Genomic DNA, 25,518 nt, shown 5'->3' with positions numbered 1-25,518 from the left:
CAAGAGGTGCCAGCAAGCTCATAGCCCAGCTCTGCCACGTGCCAGCCTGGGACCCTGAGCACAGGCCTGGGCCTTGCTTTCTTGCTGTAAATAGGGAAGGTGGGCCAGTGCCCCCAGGCAGGTGACCCTCAGGGCAACCCCCTCGTCCCACAGGACCGGGAGTGCAGAGCGGTGGGCAGCCTCCCAGCAGGCGGAAGCCTCTCCCCGGCCCTCAGTGACCCACCTGTCGAGAAGCCCGCGCAGCGGCTCCCCCTGGGGCCCCAGGCTCCGTGGGCATTTCTAGGGGGCAGGGCGGCTCCCGCTCAGGGACCGAGGCACCAGGGGATCCAACCACAGCTCTCACAGCCCAGCTCCTCGGGGCCTGGGAGAAGCAAAGGCTCTGAGCTGTTCCCATCCCCTTGGAAGCAGTCAAAGCGGCTGTGTGCCGGGCGCCACCAGCCCTGGGACATGGAAGGGGGCCTCCAAGCTCTTGTGCAGTGGTCCTGCTGCCCACCCCCAGCCTTCTGGGGGTTCCAGCCCCCGGGCCACTGCAGGGCCCCCCAAGCCCCCCGAAGCCCCGCCCCCGGCCTTCGCCAAGTGTGGGGCAGAGGCTCCCCGGCCCCACCACACTCCCCATGTGGTGTCACCTGGTTGTGCAAGGCTCAGGCACACCCGTGTCTGGGCGAGATCTGGAATGGTGCCAGCCGTGGTGCCAGCCCGGGCCTGGGAACCGGGCTGAGAAGCCTGGGGGTGCGGGTGGAGCCGCCCCCAGCCCGGCCCCACCGAGAGAAGGCTGCGTGGTGGGTGCCAAGGGAAAGCCCTTTGGGGTCACACTTTTACCCCAAAACTACAGAGCACATGACCACGGGCTGGGCTCAGCGGCTTCCTGAGCCCCTAGCCCAGGGCCCACACAGACAATGTGGGTGCTTAGAGCGGGCCAGGGGTGGCCTCCATGGTTCCTCAGGCTCAGCAGGAGGGGCTCAGGGGCTGGAATGGGGAAGTGAGACCTTGGGCCGGCCCAGGATCAAGGGTGCATCCTTGTCCCACCAGACCGAGGGCCAGAGAGGAGGCCTGGGGTCCAGACACCTGACTTCAGCCCTGGCCGGGCCTCGGAGAGCCGCACCCCACCGTGGCCTGCCCCGCCTGGCCCACAGGCTTGGAGCTGCCTCCCACCCAGGCTGTCACAGCGAGGACCGGCGCAGGCCGCCCTCTCTGCCTCCCTGGGGTGGGCCTGGAGTGAGCGCAGCCAAGGGGCCCGTGGGCGGCAGAAGCCCCCGTGAAAGCCAGACAGGAGGGCCGGGGAGGACCAGAGAGATAGTCTCTGTGTGGTGTGCTTGGCAGAGCGGACGTGGGTGGGGTGTGCCTGTAGGGGTGACCCCAAGCTCCCAGACGAGGACTGGGAGGGGAGGGCCTGGGGCAGAGGCTGTGTGGGCCAGAGGGCCTGGCCTGCCCACCCCTCGTGGGGGCCCAATACTCGCTCACCCTGCCACCTCCTCGGGCAGGATTGGCAGTGGTTCCCTCACCCCAGGGTGCCGAAAACACTGCCCTTTGACGCAGAGCCTGAGGCCTGACACCCCACACAAAACCCCACGGTCCCGGGACCAGACAGACCCACTGGAGCCAGGCTGGTGGGGGAGAACGGTCCTCAGAAGGACTTTATGGCCACTCTCCCCAACGACGTCCTTCAGGCTGTGTCCTGGACACAGAATGGGAAGCAGTTTCCACAGCAGGGTGGGGGGCGGGGGGCAGAGGCTGGGGGTGTACAGCATGGGGTCAGGGCCGGGGGTGCCGGGTGGCTCCGTCCCTCCAGCAGGTCTCAACAGGAAGGAACAGCTCACGCCGCAGCAGGAGAGCTTCAGGTTAGACACCAGGCAGCACTTCCTGGAAAAGGTAGGTCTCTGGAGAAGGAGTGGAGGCCCAGGTACTGCATGGGGGCAGGGCAGACAGACAAGCCTGGGCACCTGTCAGTGGGGCCCAGCCTTTCACGAGGGAGGGACCCAAGGACCTGAGCAAAGCCAACCAGAGGGAGAATCTTCCAGTAGGCCAGCTGATGGGGTGGGGGCAGGGAGCCAGCCGGGAGCGCCGTCCACCCGGCCCAGTGGGTGCTGGGGTCCGGGCGGGTGCAGGTTGGGCAGGACGGGCCCAGCAGGGTCCCTCCAGGCTTGGGAGATTCCTGGCCATGGCCGGGCCTCCAGGGCTGTGGCCAGCTGCCCTGTGGGGTGGCCTGGCCGGATGGAGTGTGGGTCTGAGCTTGGCCATCCCTCTGGGAAGCCCTCCGTCCAGAGACTGCAGCTCCCCTCATAGGGTGAGCCCTGCCCCCAGGACACCGTCCCCACCAGCACCTGACCACAGCGAGTAGGGGACTTACTGGGCCTGGAGCCTGGTCACCAGCCCCACCCCGAAGGTTCTGCAGGAGGGCCACCACTTCCAGGTTCCCAGCTACCTCTGCCTGTGGGGTGTGTTGGGGGGCTGCCTCAGGCGGGTGGACCAGCAGGCTGGTCCTGAACACCCCTGCACCGGGGGGGCTCCCACCCATGCATCGAGGACCCCGTGTCTCCTCCACCCCTCCTTGTTCCCACAGCTCTGGACCCTGGTGGGTGGGGGGGGCCTGGGACAAGAGAAGGGATAGCCCCCTCCCCAACCCACGGTTCCCGCATACGGAATGCCTCTGCAAGGAGGGCAGGGGTTGGGCATTTTGGGAAGGGGGAGCCGGTGGCGCAGTCAGGGAGGGCTTCCTGGAGGAGGTGGTCCCAGAGAGGGCACCGGGGGCACTCACGACGTGCAGCGCGCTGCGCCCATCATACCCGGGCTGCCTCAGGTCGGCCCCTGCCTGCCCCCACGCCCGCAGGCCCTCGCAGTCTGCCCTGGACGCCAGCCTGGGAGGGGGAGGGGAGGAGGGGGAGCCGTTGCGGACTCCTGGGTGCCCGGCCACCTGCCCACCGGCTCTCTTGCAAAGCCAGCCCTGAACAGCTGACCCAGCAGTGACCAGGGTCCCCGGGGCCGGCCAGCAGCCTGGACTCTGGTGTCTACACCTGTGGGGGTGGCTGTGACTCAGGTCGAGGGTACACACACACACACACACACACACACACACACACACACACACACACGGGTGCACGTGCACACACGCTGAGCACCGCCTGCCAGTTTCATCTTTCACAACATAGCTCTCCCCGGGCGGGGCCTGTGGGGGCGGGAGGAAAGTCAGAGGCAGCCCAGTGGTGGAAAGAGCGTCACATGGGGGCCCGGGGTGGGGGGCTCTGGACCAGCGGGCTGGCCAGGAGCGGATCTGGGCCTGCCTGCCCTGGAGAGGTGGGGGCACCGAGGGGCGGCCCTCTCCCTTCCCCCTGCTCTCAGAGGCACCACCCCCCCAGCCTAGGACCGGGAGCCACGGGGAGGGGGCCACGCCAGGGGTGCCAGCTGGCTGCGGGGAGGGCAGGGCCGACCCCCAGTACTTCCTCTGAGTCAGGAGCCCACAGCAGCAGCGCTCCCCCACAGGGCACGGGGTCGTCTCTAAGGTGAATCACGCTGACGCACCGCCAGCAGCCCTCGGACCTGGCCCCAGGCCTCTCGCACTGGTTCCCACACAGTTGCTTCTTGGGGAGCTGGTCAAGGGCCCCCTCAAGCCAGCCAAGCAGCTCAGGTTGGATGATCTGCTCCCATGGGACCTGTCCCTGCCCCTCCACCTGCCTCCCCGGCTGTCAATTGAGGAGTCGTCAAGGCCCACCTGAGCCGGGTCAACCCAGGAGTCCCTCCAGAGCCAAGCCCTTCCTGCCTGGGTCCCGTCACCGCAGGTCACACCCCCCTCCCCCCAGCCCTGTCATCGCTGAAAAGTCAGCAGGATCCATCCACTCGGGGACACTGAACTCCAGGGGGGAGGGGCCGAGACTGGGGACCCGTGGGGTCTGTGCACCCCACTCTGTACAGGATGGGGACCCCCTGGGCTGGGTGAGACCTCGCTGGAACCAAGGCAGGGGGGCTGGGGAGAGGCTGGCTTGCAGGGACCCAGGGGGCCAGAGCTTCAGGTCCTCGTCCTGGTGAGCAGGCAGCCACCCTCCACCAACCACCTACTCAGCCTGAGACGCAACCCTGGTCACCCACCCTGGGGGCTCTGACTTCAGTGCCGCTCCCAGCCTCCCGACCTGGCTTCTGCTGGTGCTCCGGCCTCTCCTGCCTCCACCTCCTTTTCCCCAAGACCCTCCTTGCTTCCTCCCTACCTAGAGGCCTCCGGCCTGGCCCGCCGCACCCCAGGCTGGACGTGGGAGGAGCTGGTGGGCACTGGGGAGGCCACCCCACAGGGAGGGCCTGGGGGGCAGAGGACCTTGGGCTGCCGCCTGCCCACCCCCTACCCCCAAGGGCTCCAAGGGCCCAGCTGGTGCAGACGGAGGGCAGGGCGGGCTCTCCCCGTGTGAAGCTCCCCCTCCAAGCCCGCCATCCCTCCCCAGTGCTTGGTTTCCACCTCGGAGCCCCAGGCCCCATCACGTCCCAGGAAGCACAGGTGCGCCTGCGAGCCTCACCGGCACAGCTCCGTCCCCGAGTCCTCCAGCTCCTGGGGGGACAGGCAGGCCCCAGCTGCCCGCAGCAGCCCAATGACATCCCTATGCCTGCCGTGAGAAACAGCGGGGTGACCGCCTGCCCAAGGCAGCATCTGCCAGATGCCAGCAGGCCAGGACCGGGAGCCCACCCTCACGGGACGCACTCAGAACCACGCTGGGGCTCAGCCCAGGCCGAGCAGCTCAAGGCCCAGGCCCACCCGAGGGCACGGCTGTGGGTACCGGGAAGGCCCAGCCTGGGAGACCGCCCTGTGGAGCTCGCACACGCTCGGGGAGTCTGCAGAGACTGAGTCCACTGGGCCCGCGCTCTGCCCTTGAGGGTGGGGTGGTGAGGAGATACCAACAGAGAACGCGGGGACAGGCTGGCCCGCAGCGGGGCCCAGATGACTGCAGGCGTCCAGGGGCACCTAGCCTGAGCCCCGCGTGCGGGGTGAGCCTCCATGGGGCTCGCAGGGTGGGGGTGAAGCTCAGTGAGGCAGGAGAACAGAGAGCCGGGGCCGGGGGAGGACCATCAACTGCAGTCACCCCACTTCTGGGGATCCTGGGGAGGAGGGGGAGTCCCACAGGCTTGGCACCCCCCCTCCAGCCCAGAACCTTCCAGGGTGGGGCCACCCCCCACCCCAGGGCACAGCAGGGCCCTCTTGGGGGTGAGACCGGTTTGGGAAGTGGGGGAGGTGTTGTGACAGCGGCCGGGACGAGGGGGTGGGGCCACGATGGGGTGAGCTCACCGCACTACCCACCCACACCCCAGGACGGGCAGCCTGGAGTCTGCAGCCAAATCAGCCTGGCCTGGGTGCCGCGGGCACACCCCACAGGCACCCCACCCCTCTGCCCACTGCCAGGCCTGTTCTGAGAACCTTTGATGCCCCCAGGAAGCGGGGGCTGCTACAAGGCGCCCCAGCCCAGGGCCAACCTGAAGAGGTTGGTGGCTTGGAGTCTCCATGAGACTCAGAAAATCCCCAGCAACAAGCCGGGTTCCCACAGGCTGAGAGCCCCTGGGGAGGGGCGCGGGGCCTGCCACAGACGCCACACAGAGCTCAGCTATCAGCAGGGGCAGACTAAGCAGGATGGGGGTGAAGGACAGGGAAGGCGGGCATGCAGTCCATGGGGTCGCCAAGAGTCGGGCACGACTGAGCGACTCAACAGCAAAGACGCCGGGAAGGAAAGTTCCCAGACGCACACTCACACAGGCGTTCAGCATCATGTGCGTGACAGCTCTGGGCGGCTGGACAGAGGGAGGGGAGGGCAGGGCAGCACTGCCCGGCCTCTGAGGGACCTAAGCCCCTAGAGGGAGAGGCCAGGCGGCCTCCAGGCCCCCCACGTGCCCGGCCGCTGCGAGTCCCCATGGGCCAGCAGAGCAGGTGAGGCTGACCCTCGGAGAGAGGCCAGGAGGGCCTGGGCGGAGGGGAGGAGACCCCCACCCCAGCAGAGGACACAGGACGTGTGTCCGCCAGCCGGATGCCCACACCTCCGCCCTCATGCTGGCCCCTGCCTGCCCCATGGGCTGGGCTCAGTGCCCAAGGCCCTGGCTCCTGAGGGGTGACCTCCAGCTCGTGCCAATCCTCACACAACCAGCCCTGCCAGGGGCCATCCCGCAGCACGTGTGACCCCTCCGGGTGGCCCTGGCCTCTGGCCTTGGTGCCCTCTGACCCTCAGAAGGAACTGGGCATCAAGTGCCCAAACCCACTGCTCAGGGCGCCAGGGCCTCAGTAAGGACTCGGCTCGGCAAGTCTCTACCTGTGGAGGGGAGGTGGGAAACCTCCCCAGAAACACTCAGGTTGGGGACCTGCCTTAAAAAGCCAGGGTTTGTCAGACAGGGCCAGCTTGGGGGACCACCCCCCGAATATCAGGCATGCTGAGTTCACTCCCTAGGGCACCTGTGCCCACCCTGCCCACCTGGCACTATGCAAGCTGCTCTGCAGCCTGCTTCGCCCCAGTGCTGGGCGGAGGGCTTCCCCCTTCGCCCTTGTGCCAGCCCTTCAGGCAGAGGGTGCAGGGAACACACGAGGCCTCTTCTGCTTTTCTTGTTAGAAATTCCCTGCCAGGGTCTTGCTGGACCTGGAGTGCTCAGCTCAGAAGTCACCTCCAGGAAGCCCTCCCTAACCACCCTGCCCCGAGGAGTCCTCCCAGTCTGGGCCCTGCCCACGACTGGCAGGGTCACTGTTGGTACCGAGGGCCCAGGCCGGAAGGGGTGAGGCTCCGGGAAGCAGGTGTCTTCGGTGCCCCCCGGCTCTGCCTGGGGAAGCCATGTGACCACGGGCACACCGAAGGCCCCCCGGAGGCAGCTCTGTCCAGGCCAGGCCCCGGGCAGCGCCCGTGCCTGCACCCCCACCACAGTGCCCGCCGTCAAATACCTGCCCCCCACGGCCAGCAGCAGGGGGCTGAGGCCGCCCTTGTCCCGGGCGTTCACGTCCAGCCCTCTCTGCAGCAGCATGGTGACGGCCCCAGCCTGGCCAGCCCGGGCGGCCGCATGCAGTGGGGTTTGGCCACTGAAGTCCTCCAGGCTCCGGTCACTGCCCTGGGGGGACATAGGGGCCCGTCACCCACCGAGGAAAGGCCACGGGGAAGGGACATCCCAGCAGAGCCACGAGGCCCCGTCGACTGCAGTAAGGGGAGCAGACCCCGGGAAAGGAGATCCAGCCCACCCCCGGGCCCTGTGTGGCCAGGCTGGTCCCCAAGGGTGGATGAGAGACTCACCAGCTCTACCAGCACCTGCAGGGCCTCCAGGTCACCCACGTAGGCCGCGGCACAGGCCAGGCTGGGCACCAGGGCGTCCCACACCTCATCGGCCTCCTGCAGAGGCAGGCAGCAGCACCTCGGACCCCTGCCCCCTCCCCGAGGCCCCCGCCGTACACACGTGGCTGCTGCCCATTCCCCCACCGCCCTCCCGGACAGTCCTGTCCCCACGCTCACTCCACAGGGGGGACACTGAGGCCCACGGTGGGCCCCGGGGCAGCAACCAGATGCGGCGCCCCCGTACCGGGTCTGTACACTTTGCCCAGAGGCAGGGCGGTGAGGGGGGTCACCAGGAGGTCCCAGTCACCGCCGGGAGCCTGGCTCAGCTTGAGTCCCACAACCCAGGCCCAAAAGCCAGCCCTCAGCTCCTTCCCAGGCCCAGGCACCCTGGCGGAGAAGGGAAGGGGCCCCGGTCTGGCCCCTCCTCTGGGGAGACCTTGGAGCAGACCGCCCTCTCGCCCCAGCTGACCCTGCCGGCCCTGGGCTGTTCCACCAGGTGAGCGCCATGGTCTGCACGCTGCGTACACGCTGCAAGCGCCCCTCTGGACCACCCAGCCCCTTCCAGACCCCTCTGGATGCCCGCCGGCGAATCCCTGCCAGCCTCCCTGGCTGCTGCCCTGAGCCCTGCCTGCCCCCCGCCCTTGGCTCAGAAGCAGGCTGTGCCTGGGGTTGTTCCACTCCCGTCCCCCGGGGCCCCTACCCACGCTGCACCTGTCTCAGACTGAGGAGCTGGGCGACCCCGCGCCCCAGCACACCACCCCGCAGAGAGGGCCGGGGCTCGTCCACAGTGGGCGGCGTCATCTCCCCACGCAGGTCCCTGGCCAGCAGCTGGGGCACATGGGGCGGGGAAGGGGGATACACACAGAAAGAGCCGGGCAGCTCACCAGAGCCTGGACCCAGCAGTCCAGACCCACCAGGCGGGCCAGGCACCCCCAGCCCCCAGCAGAGGGTGCCCCCAGACCTGAAATGCCTCCATCAGGCTCCGTCCTGGGGCCCAGAGCCTGACCCAGCCAGGTCCCCACAGCAGCTCAGCCCACCCTCCAGCCTCCAGCTTAGGGTCTCCCTGGGCCCTGGTGGCCTCTGCCCAGCCGGAGGGGCCAGCCGGGGAAGCACTGGGGTGGGGATACCCTGAAAGCAGGGCGGACCTGGGGCTCCCCAAGAAAGAGTGTGGGGTGTGGGGCTCCCCAAGAGAGTGTGGGGCGGTGTGGGGCTTGGGGGAGGTGACGGGGAGGCCACTTCCAGCCCCCCGCAAAGCCCAGGCACATACTCCCCGGGCTGGGCCCACCCACCACACTCGAGCCGAGGGGCGCGGTCCCCGCTGGAGGCACACACACCTCCTTCCTGCCATCCAGGCTCAGCCCCGGCAGGCCCAGCACATAGGACAGCTTGGCCAGTGCTGCCTCAGACGTCATGTCGAAGCCTGACACGGTCCCAGAGCCGCTCAAGGCCTGGAGGGGCGGGGGTGCGGGTGGACCGTGAAGGAGGCGGGTGGCCAGGGCTCGCCCCTGCCCCCGCCCCAGGCCCTGGCACCCCCTGCGCCCACCATGCCGGCTCCGTAGTCGGAGGTGACGGCACCCTGGAGGCAGTGGGTGCAGTTGACGATGATCAGGCCACGCTCGGCCGCCGCCCGCAGCTCCTGAAGCAGGTCGGGCTTGGTGGGCCCGTTCCCGGAGCCGAAGGTCTCCATGACCATGCCCTTCATGGGGGGCTGCAGGAAGGCCCGGACCTGTGGGGGCGGGAGGCGGGGACTCGCTTCCACCAAACACGGGCAGCGGGGGCTGTCCACCTCGCTCCCCTTCACATCTTCCCTGAGTGACCCCCGTCCCCTCCTGAGCATTAGGGCCATGAACACTGTGGAGACAGGTCAGAGGTCACAGGGAGCCGGCCGGACATGAGAAGGGGCCGTCAAGGGCCCCAACGAGGGCAGGGATCCCACCCCAGCTGGGCCACCCACCGCCCTCCTGGCCCTCCATCCGGCCCGAAGCTCTGACACACGACAGGTGATGCTCCCAGCAAGCCGGCGGGCGGGGACGGGCGCTGCAGCTGGACACACTGAGCTCAGGGCACGCTGAGGCTGAGCTGTTGGCCTGTGCTAAGGGTCCAGCCCCCTGGCTGTGTCCCCATCAGAGCCTTCAGTTCAGCCCAGTCGCTCAATCATGTCCGATTCTTTGCGACCCCATGGACTGCAGCACACCAGGCCTCCCAGTCCTTCACCAACTCCTGGAGCTTGTTCAAACTCATGTCCATCGAGTCAGTGATGCCATTCAGCTATCTCATCCTCTATCGTCCCCGTCTCCTCCCGCCTTCAATCTTTCCCAGCATCAGGGCCTTTTCCAATGAGTCAGCTCTTCACATCAGGTGGCCAAGATATTGGAGTTTCAGCTTCAGCAGCAGTCCTTCCAATGAATATTCAGAACTGATTTCCTTGAGGATGTACTGGTTGGATCTCCTTGCTGTCCAAGGGACTCTGAAGGGTCTTCCCAGAGCCTTCAGCCCTCATCAGAACCACCATCAGCTCCCGCCTCCTCTCCAGGTAGAAGCCAAAGGTAAAAGTTCACCTATTCCTGGCAGCTCCCAGGAACCAGCAGACTGGAGTCTGGGGCCCACTGCTGGACGATGCTGTTCCTGCCCTGACGGCCCAATAGCCCCCATGGAGTGAAGCGCTGGGGTGCCACCAGGGAGGCGGGGTCCCTACCAGGGAGGCGGGGATCCCGGGGTAGAGGCGCAGCAGGCCCACGTTCCGCTCCATGCTGCTGTGCACCACCAGCCGGCCCTGCCCGCGGACTCTGCGCACCAGCTCCTGGCTGACTGCGGGGACAGACGGACCAAGAGTAGAATTAGGCTATCTGGGGCCACAGCCAGGCCCCGCCTCCCCCGGGCGCCTCTGAAGCCCCCTCCCCTGCCCCCCTTCAGCTCGCTCAGCCAATGGGCGCAACCCAGCCTGAGCCAGCCCAGGGATGGGATGGGATCCAGGGGGCAGGAGGACCCTGCAGGGGAGTTGGGGGGGTGGCTCGGGGGTAGGGCCTCCCAGACGAGGGCACGGCTGCTGCAATGGCAAGCGGGCAGGGCGCGGGGCCCCAGGATCCGGGGTCCCAGGTCCCACGAGCAGTCTGGGCAGCAGCCTCTGACCAGCCAAACTCACGGGCCCCTTGCAGGGCGCCCGCTGGGCCCGGAGCCCAGCAGGTCCATGAATGAACGAGTGAGTCTTCAGGATCCCAAACCTCTGGGGAAACCTCCATCTCATTCACCCCAAAGTCTCAGGAGTAACCTGAGCCCGGCCCGCTCCCCACACCCAGGGCAGGTTTCCGGCTCCTGAGCCCCGAGGAGAGTGGAGCAGCAGTGCCTGGGGGTCAGTGCCCGCCACCCAGAGAACCCCCAGGCCTTCAGGCTCGCCATGGACCTAGAGACGGCAGCTCTGTAGGGGCCACATCGCCGGAGCCGCCCCGCCCTCCTGCTGCGCCCACGGGCGGGGCACAGGGGCGGAGGTCTGGGCAGCAGGCCTGGCCTCTGACCCTCAGGAGCATGGCATTGAGCCCGAGTCCCATCCATCCTCTTGGCCCCTCAAGCAGGCAGAGGGTGGGTGCCAAGACCCCTCGAGAGGCTGTGGAGGAAGCAGGTGCCAAGGAGACCCCTTCATCCAGCCCAGGGAAACCAGGCCCAGAGCGGGAAGGGGCTTGAGAGGCTGCCCAGAGTCAGGTGCAGAACTCAGAGGGGAATAGGGGCTCCAGGACCCCCACCAGGGCTCCTCCAACAGCCCGTCCTGTGGCAGGTGTAAGCCTGCCTGCCTCCTGCTGTTTCCACCAGAGGAATGCTCAGTCAGTTCAGTCGCTCAGTCGTGTCCGACTCTTTGCCACCCCATAGACTGCAGCACGCCAGGCCTCCCTGTCCATCACCAACTACTCCCGGATTTGCTCAAACTCGTGTCCATCGAGTCGGTGATGCCATCCAACCATCTCATCCTCTGTCGTCCCCTTCTCCTCCCGCCTTCAGTCTTTCCCAGCATCAGGGTCTTTCCCAATGAGTCGGTTCTTCGCTTCAGGTGGCCGAAGTATTGGAGTTTCAGCTTCAGTATCAGTGCTTCCAATGAACATTCAGGACTGATTTCCTTTAGGATGGACTGGTTGGGTCTCCTTGCAGTCCAAGGGACCCTCAAGAGTCTTCTCCCAACACCACAGCTCGAAAGCATCAATTCATCGGTGCTCAGCTTTCTTTATAGTCCAACTCTCCAACCCATATATGACTACTGGAAAAACCATAGCTTTGACTAGATGGACCTTTGTTGGCAAAGTAATGTCTCTGCTTTTTAATATGTTACCTAGGTTGGTCATAACTTTCCTTCCAAGGAGCAAGCATCTTTTAATTTCATGGCTGCAGTCACCATCTGCAGTGATTTTGGAGCCCCCCAAAATAAAGTCTGTCACTGTTTCCATTGTTTCGCCATCTATTTGCCATGGAGGGATTGGGACTGGATGCCATGATCCTTGTTTTTTGAATGTTGAGTTTTAAGCCAGCTTTTTCACTCTCCTCTTTCACTTTCTTCAAGAGGCTCTTTAGTTCCTCTTCAATCTCTGCCATAAGGGTGGTGTCATCTGCATATCTGAGGTTATTGATATTTCTCCCGGCAATCTTGATTCCAGCCTGTGCTTCAGCCAGCCCAGCATTTCACATGATGTACTCTGCATAGAAGTTAAATAAGCATTTCACATGATGTGCTCTGCATAGAAGTTAAATAAGCAGGGTGACAATAGACAGCCTTGACGAACTCCTTTCCCCACTTGGAACCAATGGGGAACAACCAGTCCGTTGTTCCATGTCCGGTTCTGTTGCTTCTTGACCTGCATACAGATTTCTCAAGAGGCAGGTCAGGTGTTCTGGTATTCCCATCTCTTTCAGAATTTTCCACAGTTTATTGTGACCCACACAGTCAAAGGCTTCAGCATAGTCAATAAAGCAGAAGTAGATGTTTTTCTGGAACTCTCTTACCTTTTCAATGATCCACCAGATGTTGGCAATTTGATCTCTAGTTCCTCTGCCTTTTCTAAATCCAGCTTGAACCTGTGAAAGTTCTTGGTTCATGTACTGTTGAAGGCTGACTTGGAGAATTTTGAGCATTACTTTGCTAGCGTGTGAGATGAGTGCAATTGTGCGGTAGTTTGATCATTCTTTGGCATTGCTTTTCTTTGGGATTGGAATGAAAACTGACCTTTTCCAGTCCTGTGGCCACTGCTGAATTTTCCAAAATTGCTAACATATTGAGTGTAACATTTTAACATCATCATCTTTTAGGATTTGAAATAGCTCAACTGGAATGCCATCACCTCCACTAGCTTTGTTCATAGTGATGCTTCCTAAGGCCCACTTGACTTCACCTTCCAGGATGTCTGGCTCTAGGTGGACGATCACACCATCGTGATTATCTGGGTCGTGTAGAGTTCTTCTGTGTATTCTTGCCACCTCTTAATATCTTCTGCTTCTGTTAGGTCCATACCATTTCTGTCCTTTATTGTGCCCATCTTTGCAAATCAAAAGTAATAGGTGATAATAAACCAAGGAATATTCCAGAGACACGCTGCCCTTTCACAGAGAGCTGGGAGTGGGGGGGAGCTGGGGGTGGGAGAGGAGGGAGCTGAGTGTTGGGGGAGCTGGGGGTGGGAGAGGAGGGAGCTGAGTGTTGGGGGGGCTGGGGGTGGGAGAGGAGGGAGCTGAGTGTTGGGGGGGCTGGGGGTGGGAGAGGAGGGAGCTGAGTGTTGGGGGGGGCTGGGGGGGGGGCTCAGAAGAAGGGTGGCGGCGGCAGCAGCAGGGAGTGCTGTCCTTTACTTTAGGGCCGGGCCCAGGAGTTCTGGCTGCAGAGGAGGGTTTGCGGAGACAAAGAGGGCCCACACCCACCACGCGACTAGCCCATACCCTGAGAGCCCACGGGACCCCGAGTCCTTCCACTTGGGCCTGCCAAACACCGAGGGACGCTGCCCCACGTGCAGAGGGGCCGAGAGGGAAGGGAGGCGGTGTGAGGCCCACCGCGGCCGGGCGGGGTCCCGCTCAGTCCTGACCGTGGCCTCAGGTCGATGCGGCCAAACCCGGTGTACTGGGGGACGGTGGTTCCGAGTCCCCTGCAGCCACCGGGGCCCCACTGGCCACAGCCTGGAGGCCTGACTCCCCCTCCTCAGGGCCGGGGTTTCTGCTCTGAGAGGACCTAGGGCTCCTGGAGACCCGGGTGACCACATGTGCCGTGGCCACTTGGCGGGGGGGTGTCGGGACCAGCGTGGGGAAAGAACCCCGTGCTCCCCTCCCGGCACAGCTCAGCCCCTCCTGAGCCCTGGCCTCACAGAGGGCCGGGAAATGCAGCAGGAAGCAGTGAGGGGCTCCACCGGGCCTGGCCTGGGCAAAGCCTGGCGTTTCTCAGCACCTGTACTGGGACTGGCCTGGGGCCCTTGACACCACATGGGCACCCTTGCACCGGGCCGGAGGACACGCTCCTCCCGGGATCACAGGCGTGGGGGGTCCACGTCTCACCCCTCAGGGCCAGCATCAGCCACTCACCTACCCAGCCACTTGCACCAGCGTGCCCTGTGCTTCGAGGCCGGCGTGGGCTTGGCGTGGCCCCAGCAAAGGCCCAGGATCCAGGGTGAACTCCTCTGCACCCTTTAGCGGGCCACGTCCCGGAAGCTCCCCTCTGAGCCCCAGACCAGGAGTGACTCAGCCCCACGGGGCAGGCAGGCCTGCACAGCGGCCGCCCCACCTTCGTGCCCATTCTTCCTTCCTCAGCTGGTTGGCACTGAGGCAGGAGGGGCTGAGCGCCACCACTCAGCACAGCCCGGAGGCGGATCCATGCACCAGCACTAGCCCACGCGCCACCTCCTCCAGGAAGCCTTCCTGACTCTCCCCCTCAGCAAGCACGTGCCCCCTGCCTGACCCCCAGACCCCAGCCACGCTACACACACCTCAGACACACAGACGTGTTCTGGGCCTCCCCAACCCCCAGGGCATGCGGACAAGCAGGGTGGGTGGGCAGGGGGAGGGAAATGCAGGCTAAGACCCCGGAATGGACTCAGGACTCGGGCCGCAACCCCTCCCGGCATGTCCCTTCCTTCTCGGTGTGCGGTTCTGACCCAGTGGTCTCCCCGCCCCACCCGCTGTGGCCCACAGCCACCTGGCAGAGATCCTCTCCTCCCCAGGGCAAGCGTGGGGGCCTCAGGGGGAGTTCTCAGGACCCACCCACAGCTGGAGGCATCAGACAGTCCCAGGAGGGGGTGCTGGGGCAGAGACTCCCCTGAAAGTCCCCAGGATGCGGTCACTCCACTGGAACCACGTCCCCACGAGGCCACTGAGGGACTCCTGGGCCTGGGGCCCCGTGGCTGGGGCGGGGCACCCAAGAGGCTGGCCCCCACACAGCCTGGCTCTGAGCCAGGGTGACCTGGGGATGTCCCTATTCTGAGCGGCCCCCCACCCCGGGTTCTCCACAGAGTTGAGGGCTGCGCTCCCCAACCCAGGGCCGCCCACAGGCCCCACAGCAGCTACGGCAGGACACGACCCCAGGCGGACGCCCCGCTGTGGGCCCTGCTTGCTTACTCGTGACGTCAGCGCCCACGGTGGCCAGAGGCGGCAGGTTGGGGGAGCAGAAGGCCGCGAACCTGCGCGCGTCCACTTTGGTCACCCGGTTGCCCCGAAACAGCTGATTCTGGAAGAACAGGCAGACCTGCGGGGCGGGAGGGGCCGCAGCTCAGCACGGGGAGCCCGGGCCGCCCCCAAGCTTCGCCTCACCCACCAGGCACCCCCACCCAACTCTGGAGCTGTTCCGGGGCGGGGCCTCTGAATGGTACTCGTGAAGCTCCTCCCCACAGCGGCCCGCCTCCCAGGTTCCTCCCCTCCCCTGAGACGTGAGGGAGGGTCTGGGAAATGTGTCTGTGGCAGAGCAAGGTGCAGAGGCACCAGAGGGGGTCCCAAAACCACGCCCCGAATGGCCTGTTTCTACGGAAGCTCACACACGTTCACGTGTACGTGATGTAGATGGACACATACACCACGTCCTCAGCACGGGACAGGTTAGATAGACGTACATCACACACACGCAGAGCCCAGGAAAGCCCCCCGCGCCGCCAGCCGCAGGTGTCTGGGGTGGGGCGCGGGCACAGGCTCCCGCTGCCCGCTGCTTTCCCATTTTCTCTATGGTGAGGGTGTAGCTCATGCTCAAGGTGAAACACGGAGCTTTAGCCCTGCCGGCCCCCTCACCTGCATCCCCCAGGGCAGGCGCCAGCCCCCACCCCGCGCTGCACCCCAGACCCCGCCCCGCCCACAGGAGGAGGCGGTACCTCGGGGATCACGTACTGGCCGGCCAGCAGCAGGGCGCCCAGCAGGTTCTCCCGGCCGTCATTCCACAGGGCGTGGATGGGCACCTGGGGAGAGGCTGGGGCAGGCTCAGGCCGGCGGGTGCTGCCCCTAGGGGCTGCACCTGCTGACCGTGCTCCTCCAGCCCGGCCCAGCCCCCTCTGCTCCCCCCAGACCCCCGTGCCCCCTGCCGGGTGCTGGCCAGTCCCCAGGCTCAGGCAGCACACGATGCCCTGGGACCCGTCACTGCTCAGCCCAGCCCCCTGGCCCCCAGGGCACCGAGGCCAGGCCCTCACACTGCCCAAGCCAGTGCCTGGGCCGGGCAGGCAGAGGGGAGCTGGGGGCTGACCGCAGGTGCAGGCGAGGGCAAGCAGCTTCAGGCGGGGCCTCCAAGCACCGGGTCACAGACCTGCCCCAGATCTGCTGTGGGGCCGGTGCCCCAGCAGTGGCTGGCCTGTACCCAGCTCCCCCACATCTACCAGGAAGGCAGAAAAGGGCTGGACTGCCACGGCATGGGCAGAGGGGTCGGCTGGGGAGGGGCCCCCAAGGCCTCCAATGGAACCACCCTGGGCTGAGCCACTGTCCTGGGTGCTCATAGGGCCTGTGGACGTGGGCCGGCTGCCCGGCTTCTGCGCCTCATCTGCCCTGGCGATAGCAGGAGCGTCCCACCGGGGCCAGAGTGGGGGGAGGAGAAGACAAAGCAGGGCCGCAGGCTGGCAGCAGGCAGGAGCCCGGCGCTGATTGGGCACTGGCCAAGCGGAACCACCAGGACCCGCAGGACCGGGCATGGAGCCAGGGACCCACCTGCCCTCTCAATGACCCTGTGGCCTGGGAAGGCCCCGATCCACGCGGCCTCTGCCCAGCGGGCGCCCGGGGAGGTACCTGGGCCCCGGTGAGGATGACGGTTTTCTGCAGGTTCTCCAGCACGAAGGAGAGCACGGAGGCGGCGAAGGCCATGGTGTCAGTGCCGTGGATGACCACAAAGCCGTCGTACCGCGCGTAGTGGCTCTGCAGGGGCGGCGGCCAGCTCAGGCGGCCCAGCTCCTGGGAGCAGGTGCTGGTGCCCCCACACACAGCTGGCGGAACTCAGGGACGCGCGGGCGGGCCCCAGTCACTGCCAGCCGGGGAGGCCCACAGGGAACGGAGCCCCTGCCCTGTGCTCTGCTCTCTTCCAGGACAGCCTCCTCCCCTGAACCCCTGGGGGTCTCCTAGTGACACCCCTTGGCCCCGAGAGATCTTGGCGGGGGTCTCCAGGCACGTTGATGCCGGGGTGGAAAGATTCCCCGAGCAATGCCCGACCTGGGCTCCTGAGCACACCGTCAGCTGGACGAAAGTGCCGGGCCCAGCTCAGTGCTCCGGAGGGCCCCTTGCTGAATGACCACTGCCCCTGAGGGCAGCAGGGGCTGTGGGGCGAGGAAGCCCACCAGCCTCTCGGTCCAGTGGGAGGGCCAGGCCATGCGCACAAGCAACAGACACAAGGCACAGCCCGCACTGGAAGATGAGATGTCGGAGGTGGGCAGGGTGCGGACAGCAGGCATGGGCACAGCCCCTCCAGGGAGTCAGAAGGCCCCCCTGGCACGCAGGCCAGCTCTGCAGGGACACCCCCCAGCCACCACCTCCGTGGGAGCAGCCAAGGCCTCAGGAGGCAGTTGGCCTGGGCTGTGGTTGCGAGGAGCACAGCACCCGGAACCATGGGGCCCCGGGACCTCTCTTGAAGCCCATCAAGAGACCAAGCCAGGCGGGGCTCGGAGCTGCATGGGAGCAGAGACACGTGGTGGACTGGCCCGCCCTCTGCTGGCCAGACCAGGAAATTGCGTGTGGCTGGACAGCAGGACGAAGAATTGCTGCTTTTGAACAGTGGTTGGAAAAGACTCTTGAGAGTCCCTTGGACTGCAAGGAGGTCCAACCAGTTCATCCTAAAGGAATCAGTGCTGAAAATTCACTGCAGGGACTGATGCTGAAGCTGAAACTCCAACACTTTGCCCACCTGATGCGAAGAACTGACTCATTGGAAAAGACCCTGATGCTGGAAAAGATTGAAGGCGGGAGGAGAAGGGGACGACAGAGGATGAGATGGTTGGATGGCATCACCGACTTGATGGACATGGGTTTGCGTGAACTCCGGGAGTTGGTGAAGGACAGGGAGGCCTGGTGTGCTGCGGTTCATGGGGTCACAAAGAGTCGGACACGACTGAACGACTGAACTGAACTGAACTGAACAGCAGTCCTAGATGCTCAGAAAAGCCATCAGGCCCCAACTGTGGGTGCTGCTGGCCAGAGACCAGGGAGACTGCCCCAGACACAGCTGCAAACATCCAGAGACAGGGGCCAGGCCTGGCGCCCCTGGGGCCAGCCCCCGGCTGCCAGGAAGGGTGCCTCAGTGACAAGCCTCTCTCTGGGGAGCAGGGTTTCTTAAGGGGGGAAGGTAAGAAATGGGCCAGGAGGGCCCCCACCCCGGGAGGCAGTAGCTGGGGCTGGCGCTGGTGGGGTGGGAGGATGGAGAGGAGAGCTGATGCGGGTGGGACACTCTGCAGGTAAGATGTCTGCTCGGTGCTCTAAACCATGAGCCCTAAACCCACTAAGACTGCACTCCAGGGTGGGCTTGGGGCAGACAGAGCAGAGTGGGCCAGGCATGGAGCTGTCAGTCCGCAGAGGTGTCTCACGTCTCCGCGCAGGACACAGACTGGGACAAGCTACGTTTTCAAATTGAGAGCCACCTGGGCCACTTCCTCAACGGACAGGTGGGCGTGGGCCTCGACGCGCCCCTCCAGGGTGCAGGAAAGAGGGTCGTGGGGCTGCACCGCTGAGGTGGGACCCCCCATGCGCCTCCTCCCAGACCCACCTTCACTGCCAGGCCCCCGCTCCCTCCCCCCAGCCCTCCCCACACTCCCTGGTCACCTCGATGGTCTGGGCGATCTGCACCCACTCGGTGATGGTCATGTCACTGGAGTCAAAGAGGGGCTGGCACTCCAGCACTGTGTAGATGACCCTCTGGTCGGGGCTGGCCGGCCTGAGGGGGTGCGGACGGCAGGCTCTCACTCAGCACCCCCTCCATCGGCAGCCCAGTTCCCTCCGCCCAGTCGGGCACCCAGGGCCGTGGCCTTGGGCCCTGCACCTCCACGGCCCCTGCTTCCGCCTGAGGCTGCAGGAACAAGGACTATGGTCCCCGGGAAGGGCTGCTCCAAGGCAGGAAGTGAACCAGGACACCCCCAGGAGCAGGGCCACTGGCAGGAGGGGTCAGCACCCAGCAGGGAAGAGCACCGGGCAGGCTGGGCCCTGACCTGGGAAGCAGGACCTTTCTGGGGGTGGGGGGACCCCAGGGCCAGCCCCTGCCTCCCCTGAGGGACTTTAAAGGGGACTGCAGTCAGTTCTAAAGCCACCAAAGCGGGGCTGTGCCCTCCAGCAACTCGCTGTGGACACCCCAAGAAGCCACAGCCTGCTAAGCCGGCCTGGTAGGGGCCAGGCTCAGGGTGACCCCCCCACCCCATGACAGCTGGCTGTCGTCCGTGCCCAGGACCCAGGGGAGCGCCCACTCACGGCAGCACCAGGGTGTCCTCGGGGAGGCCGCGGGCCCGGGCGTGCTCCTCGTCATGGAACATGGGCAGCATCTTCAGAACTGCGGCCAGGCCCCTCCCGGGGACGAGCACTGCAGGGAGGCGGGTGGGGGTCAGGGGCTGGCAGCCACCACCAGGGCCCCCCAGCTGCTCCTCGCTGGGGGCCAGGCGCCGAGCAGGACGGGGGCTGGGCGCTGCGGGTGAGCTCTGGCCCTGAGGGAGTCAGACTGGGGGCTCAGGCTGCAGCCGTCCCAGGGCCCTGGCAAGTACGGACCACTGCCCGGAGCCTGGGCCACCGCTCTCCCCCAGACAGCCCAGGGGTCCGCCAGGGGCTCCGGCCGCGTCCTGGCTAACACCTCCACCTCCAGACGAGCCCAAGGCCCCAGCGAGGCTCACAACACACACACACACAGCACCCCTCTCCCCGACTTCCCAGAATATCCGCACCATTCTGCCCAGGACACAGGCTTCTGCCTCTGCTCCGCACCCCTTCTCACCCTGCAGATGCTCCGCCTCCAGGCACAGGGCACCACCTCCAGGAAGCCCTCCTTGATGTCCAGGTCCTGGCTCCCTTGCCACACTCACCCAGGTTACCCCTTCTCCTTCCCTGGCCAGAAGCACGCGTCTAAGGAGGCACTGGGCAGAAACGGCACATGTCCTAAGAAAAGCCTAAGAAGCCCCAAGTGTCTCCTGGAAACAAACCTCTTCCTCAGCAGAGGCTCCCAAAGGAATATTTGCATCCAGGCCCTGGCCTCTTGTCCCATCCTGCTCCCTGCAAGCTCTGCGACCTGGGGCAGGTAGGCTGAGTCCTCCTCACTGAGGTTCTGCTGGGCATCGCCCACATGCCTGGCCGTGCTGGACACCCGGACGCAGCAGCAAGGACAACACGCCCCCCGCCCCCCGCCCACTCCAGAAAAGCTTCTTTGGCTGAAACGCCTAAGACCTCCAGGACCAGGGGCAACGGGCACGGTGGTGGAGACCTGGCTCCCAGCCTCCGCCCTCTGCCAGGTGTATCGGCCTCCTGCTGCTGTGCAACAAGTGCCCCAAGCTTAGCAGCTTAAACAGCACCCTTCATTATCTCAGTCTGGAGGTGGGGTGTGGGGTGAGTTCGGGGGTTGGGGGTTGTGATCTTCCTGGAGGTGCTGGAGCAGGTCTGGTCCAGGCTCACCCGGCGGCTGGCAGAACTCAAGTTCATGCCAGTAACAACCAGGAGCCTTCCCAGCCCATACCCCCGGCTGGGGGACCCCGCAACGGCCGGTGGGTCCTGACACTGAATCTCTCTGACCTGGCCTGTGCCTCTTCCCCTCTGCGGAGCCCGACAGCTGCCCCGCCCGCACCCCCCACCCTCACCCCACCCACCCACCCCAGCCCCTTCTTGGGCATGTGTCTCCTCCTCAGGCTGGCGGCCAGGATCTCTCCCCAGATGTGAGTCCGGCCATGCGCTCCTTTCCTTGGGGTCGTGGGCCCAGCATCAGACCCGCCCCCCCACCCCGCCCCCAGCTCACTGATGCCCGGTCCCCACCCTGCAGCTCGGGGCAGGGCTCGGCTTCCCTGGCCTCGCCCACCGAGGAACAAATCTGAACAAACCCAGGGAACCAAACCAGCAATGTTTGGGGGCCAGAAGCCACAGACTCTGGGCTGGGCTTCCTGCCCCAGCGCCCTCTCCACACGTCCACCTGCTAAACCCCAGGCCCAGCTCCTGCCAGCCCCGCAGGGAGCACGGCCTCAGAGTTCAGGGTGCTGTCTCCCCAGCCAGAGAAGGATACCTTGGGGAAGGGGCACCTGGAATAGCCACCCCGTCTTCCACCCAGGAAGCCCCCGTGGGGGCTCCATACACTTTGCTGCAGAAGCAACGTGGCTCAGGGAACATCAGTGTGAGACCGCCGGCCAGCCACCCTCCCAAGATGCTGGAGGCTGGCCGGGACACGCAGCTGCTGCACAAAGCTCTGGACTCACCGGCCCTGCTGCTGGGGGGAGGCCCCGACTTCAGACCTGGGCGTTGAGGGAGGCCCAGGGCTGCCTACCCCCCTGCAGCAGGGGACAAGATGGTCCGTGGATGTCCCCACCTGAGCCCCAGGACCGAGAGACAACCCTCTGTGGGCGTGAGTTCAGGAGATGATGCTGGCTCCTGGCCTCCACCTGCGTCCTTGTGAGAGGGCTTGACGCCCAGAGGGGAGGGCGGAGGAAGGATAGAGCAGAGCTGGCCTGGATTGGGGAGGTCTCCAGAGGGCCCTCCTGCTGTCTGAGGCCCTGGTTTGGGGTCTCGGGTCAGGGCAGGTGCAGGAAGCTCCCCCACCACTGTCTGTGCCAGCTCCTCTGCAGTGGGTGGCCTTTGGGGATGGCCGTGGAAATCTGAGGATCCACGAATGGGGCGGGTGGTGCGCATGGTCACTACCACCCCAGAGCCAGGCCACTGCTGGCGGACTCGGGGGGGTGGGCGCGGGGGGCCCTGACTTCCGGGAACATCCCACTCCAGGGCCAGGCCATTGCGGGCGGACTCGGCGGGGGTGGGCGCGGGGGAGGGAGGGGGCCCTGACTTCCGGGAACATCCCACTCCAGGGCCAGCAGTGGGCGGGGGTGGGCGCGGGGGGCCCTGACTTCTGGGAACACCCCACCCCAGGGCCAGCGGGATGGCCCGAGAGGAGGCCATCCTCTGCTTCCATTCTATTCTCCCGGGGCAAAACTCTGCGGACACATCATCATACAAAGCAGCCAAAGGTGTGGGGGAAACAGCGGTGAGAGTGTCAGGAAGTCAACAAATAAAAAATATATTTTTGGATTTTGTAATATTATTGGCTTTTAAGAACGGGAAATTATTTCCTTCATCAATCGAAGTAAACACCTGTTACCAAAAAAAAAAAAAAAGCGGGGAGGGGGTTGGGTGTTGGGAGACTTCCCTGGCTGTCCAAAGGTTAAGACTTCCCCCGCAGGGGGCGCAGGTTCGATTCCTGGTCAGGGGACTAAGATCCCATCTGCCGCGCAGCGCAGCAAAAACAAAACAACTAGTAAGCAAACACCTGCTTTCACATCTAATTCTGATTCAGATTCTTTTTCTTAACAAGGGCCCCCAAGCTTCAGGCCCTCCGCAAGCAGAAGCAGCCGCACTGGGCCTCGTCTCCCTGCTGTACAGGCGGGGAGCTGGTCACGGGCAGCGGCCCCACAGACAGGTTCCCCCGTAAGGGCCGGTCTGCCCCAAGGACAGGCGCACGGCAGCCTGTTCCGGGAAGGGCGTCCAGGCCAAGGGCAGGAGAAGCCGTGGGCACTGCCTCTCAGGATCAGGCTGGCCTCCTCCTGTGGCCTCCTGGACGTCCTGGCCCCCGCAGACCCCGAGGCTCCGCCCGCCAGGAGCCGGGCCCACAGAGGGTGCCCGGGGCGTCGGGGTCTCCGGCCGGGGTGCTGCTGACCCTGGGCTTGCCTCATCAACTGATCTCAGGTTCACGATGCCCCTTGACCAGTGACATCATCTCTGATCTCAGAGAGGGGGAGGGTGAGGGCTGTCCCCAGCCGCCGCGGCCTTGCCCTCCCCTCAGCATCCTGACCTTTGGCAGGGCTCGCGTGCCTGGCAGGCCACTGTTTACCAGCAGGCGCTTGAAATGCTCCCAACAGTGAGAATCCAAACAGCCACAGGAGCCGGTGGCCCGCACCCGCAGAGCCAGGCGGGTTAATTATTGACCCCGCAACCCAACCGGAATCCCCAGGCAGGCAGGGCCTGGAGCAGCTGGGCGCCCGGCCTCCAGCGGGGCTCGGAGCGGGGTCCCCACGCCCCAGGCCTGCGTCCTCCACGCGCCCCCTTTGCCCTTCTTCCCCCACCAGCTCCTTCCCGGCTCGGGGGCGCTGCCCTGCGGGATCTTGGGAGACGGGCTTGCCTGGAAGTCACTGCCACCACACTCCATTTTTCTAGAGCCCCTTCCAGACAAGGGGATTTGTCAGCTCTTTGGCAAATGCAGGGCCTGTGGGAGTGAGCCGTGGGCGTCCGGGTGGCGGGGGCGGTGATGGGGGGCACAGAACGCAGTGCAGATGGGGTCACGGGCAGAGTCCCCCTAGTCCCTTCAACCCGGACCCTCGACACCCATGAGCTGAGCTCAATGGGATCACAGGCATCACAGCTGGCCAAGTGCCAAGCCTGGGGGGTTGGGCAGCGACCTGGATGGGTCAGGGCCATCTGAGGACGCCGGCAGAGCCTGCCCGCTCCCCTCTCTCTGCCCCAGCCCTGCAGCCCAGGAGGAGTGACCCCCAGGGTACGGAGGGATGTGGAAAGCCCCCCTGGACAGGGCTCTCTGGGGGTCTGAGCCCTGGGGCCCAGCATAGATGGTGCCTGGAACCATCTGTGAACTGGCGGGGCTTGGGGAGGGAGGCATTAACAGGGACAGAGGACGGGAAGCAGTTGCCCGTGGCATCTGAGTAGCTGCTTCAGGGGAACTGCGTGGTGGCGGGGGTGGGGGGCACGGAGGATGCTCTGTTGGCCCTGGGGGTTGTGGCGGGGCACAGCTGGTTCTGAGGGAAGGGGAGGGCCCTGGGGAGCTGGGAGAGCTCCAAGTAGGAGGACACCCCAGGGCAGGGTGGGGCGGCCCCAGGAGTGAGGCCCGCGGGGGACCTGGGGGCACAGGGAGCAGCCGAGGGCTGGGGAGGGGGCCCGCGGGACGTAGGCGGAAGAGGGCCAGCGCCCCCGCTCCAGAGTGCGGGGCAAGGTTCCAGGCTGAGGCTGAAGGGCTGTCTGGGCCCCTCCTGGAGGGAAAGCACCCCCACAGCCAGGACCCGGGGCCCACGTGGAGGCCACGCTACAACACTCCAGGGGTGAGTGCGGTGCCCTGCCCACCCCTGCAGGCTCCCTGGGCGCTCTGCCCGGCCTGGGGGCACCCCTGCCCCCGGGTCATGCAGGCCCGGCGCCCCCCCACTCAGGCCCTCCCCCGCCCAGCAGTCACCCCTCCCTGACCCAAATCCTGTCAGAGCCCCAGGGTAGGGGAGAGGGAACGCGACCCCCAGGTCTCCGCCAGGTCTCCTGGTGCCAGTGAGCACTGCCCAGAGCCGGCAGGCCGGCCAGGGACAGCAGGGAGTGGCCGGGGTCGCCCTGCAGCCCCTGGTGTCCGGAGTGAGAGGCCCGGACAGCCCTTGAACACCTGCCCACCAGCCCATCTGTGCAGGGACAGGGTCCGACAGGAGCGACGCCCCCCAGGCTCGGGCAGAGAGGAGCCGGCGGCAGCGAGGGGGAGGCGCTGGGTGCCCACCGGAGCGGGGGTCAGGACGGGTCAAATGCCGGCCGGCGGGAGCACGACCCCCACCTCGCCCCCCACCCCGAGCCGGGCGCCCGCCCCACTCACCGCCGCGCTCGCTCCGCATGCCGATGGTGCCGCCGGTGTAGACGGCCAGGAGCCGCCGCTCCGGCCCCGCCGCGCGCGCCATGCCCGCCACCCAGGCTCCGAGGGGACTGGCGGGCCGGCGGGGCGGGGCCTGGGGGGCGGGCACTCGCCGCAGGGTCGGGCCTGTACCTGTCCCCGCAGGGGAGTGGCGGGGCAGGCCCCCAAGGGGGAGGTACTGGGGACAGGTCCCAGCGGCCCCAGTGGCCCGGGGCGTTTTGAGTCGCTGTAGCTTGTGGCACGAAGGCCATGGGCCTCACCGACGGTGGCGCCCGAGGACCCCCGAGCGGAGGGCGGGTAGTCCTCCCCACAGGCCCTGGCGCTCCCCCGACCCAGCACCGTAGACCATGCCTGGGGTCTTCTGCCCTGGAAGGCAGGGCAGGCAGAGACCCCAGCTGGTCCACTCACACTGTCCAGAAGCCCGAGGGGACCCCCTCCAGGGCTAAATAGAGCCCACCCTTCGCAGTCCCAGCTTCCCAGGGGGCGCTGGTGGTAAAGAACTTGCCTGCCAAGGCTGGAATCTCCAGAGTCATGGGTTTCATCCCTGAGTTGGGAAGATCCCCTGGAGAAGGAAATGGCAACCTGCTCCATTATTCTTGCCTGGGAAATCCCGAGGACAGAGGAGTCTGGCGGGCTACAGTCCTGGGGGTTGCAAAGAGTCAGACACAACGGAGTGTGAACACACACACACACACTCACACTCACACACACACACACACACTCACACACACACTAGCCTTTTGGTCCAGGAGATGGAGGAGGAGGATAGGGAGAATCAGGAAGAACTCTCCGCAGGTGGAGTCAGTCTGTGTAGCCCTCCCTGGGGGCAGCACACCAAGGCCTGTGGGGGACCCACACAGGGGCGGAGAACCACAGCGTGGTTTGGTGGAAAACTGATTCCTCTCCAGAGAGAGCCCTTCTGGATTTGATTCTGATTCCTGGAAGTGATGAGATAAAATTTCTATTTTATGGCCAGACAGAGTGAGGAAAAAAAAGTCTGGCCTTAAGGGATCAAAGTCT

General features: G+C 65.5%; 1 protein-coding gene across 6 annotated transcripts; it reads right to left on the bottom strand.

The window, feature by feature from the left end:
* Positions 1 to 1,605: 1,605 nt before the first annotated feature.
* Positions 1,606 to 24,567, bottom strand: ASPG (asparaginase). 6 transcript variants are annotated; one of them, XM_070775836.1, is made up of 16 exons: positions 24,463 to 24,567; positions 19,128 to 19,236; positions 18,489 to 18,600; positions 16,473 to 16,598; positions 15,575 to 15,658; positions 14,835 to 14,961; positions 9,964 to 10,076; positions 8,812 to 8,994; positions 8,603 to 8,716; positions 7,980 to 8,096; positions 7,230 to 7,325; positions 6,887 to 7,050; positions 4,497 to 4,583; positions 2,756 to 2,855; positions 2,348 to 2,428; positions 1,606 to 1,903 (listed from the first exon to the last, which is right to left on the bottom strand). In XM_070775836.1, the coding sequence occupies exons 1-16, from the start codon at positions 24,542 to 24,544 to the stop codon at positions 1,835 to 1,837; spliced, it is 1,764 nt and encodes a 587-aa protein (XP_070631937.1). In that variant the 5' UTR covers positions 24,545 to 24,567; the 3' UTR covers positions 1,606 to 1,834. The 6 variants fall into 6 exon arrangements, with proteins under 6 accessions (XP_070631937.1, XP_070631938.1, XP_070631939.1 ...); XM_070775837.1 differs by having other exon boundaries at positions 1,606 to 1,860; XM_070775838.1 differs by lacking the exon at positions 4,497 to 4,583.
* Positions 24,568 to 25,518: the final 951 nt, after the last annotated feature.

This window comes from Bos indicus, chromosome 21 (genome assembly GCF_029378745.1).
Source record: "Bos indicus isolate NIAB-ARS_2022 breed Sahiwal x Tharparkar chromosome 21, NIAB-ARS_B.indTharparkar_mat_pri_1.0, whole genome shotgun sequence".
NCBI classification, from domain to species: domain Eukaryota; kingdom Metazoa; phylum Chordata; class Mammalia; order Artiodactyla; family Bovidae; genus Bos; species Bos indicus.
The sequence above is the reverse complement of the archived record's forward strand: the minus strand, read 5'-3'. Positions and strand labels throughout refer to the sequence as shown.

What these genes read in the sequence shown, in the direction of transcription:
- ASPG (XM_070775836.1), bottom strand. Translation starts at nt 24,544, where the DNA reads ATGGCGCGCGCGGCGGGGCCGGAGCGGCGGCTCCTGGCCGTCTACACC. An exon ending in CCGACTACGGAGCCGGCATG is followed by an intron (nt 8,717 to 8,811) that starts GTGGGCGCAGGG and finishes CCGCCCCTCCAG; the next exon opens with GCCTTGAGCGGCTCTGGGAC. An exon ending in TCGGGGACGGAGCTGTGCCG is followed by an intron (nt 2,856 to 4,496) that starts GTGAGGCTCGCA and finishes TCCCCCTCCCAG; the next exon opens with GCTGGCGTCCAGGGCAGACT.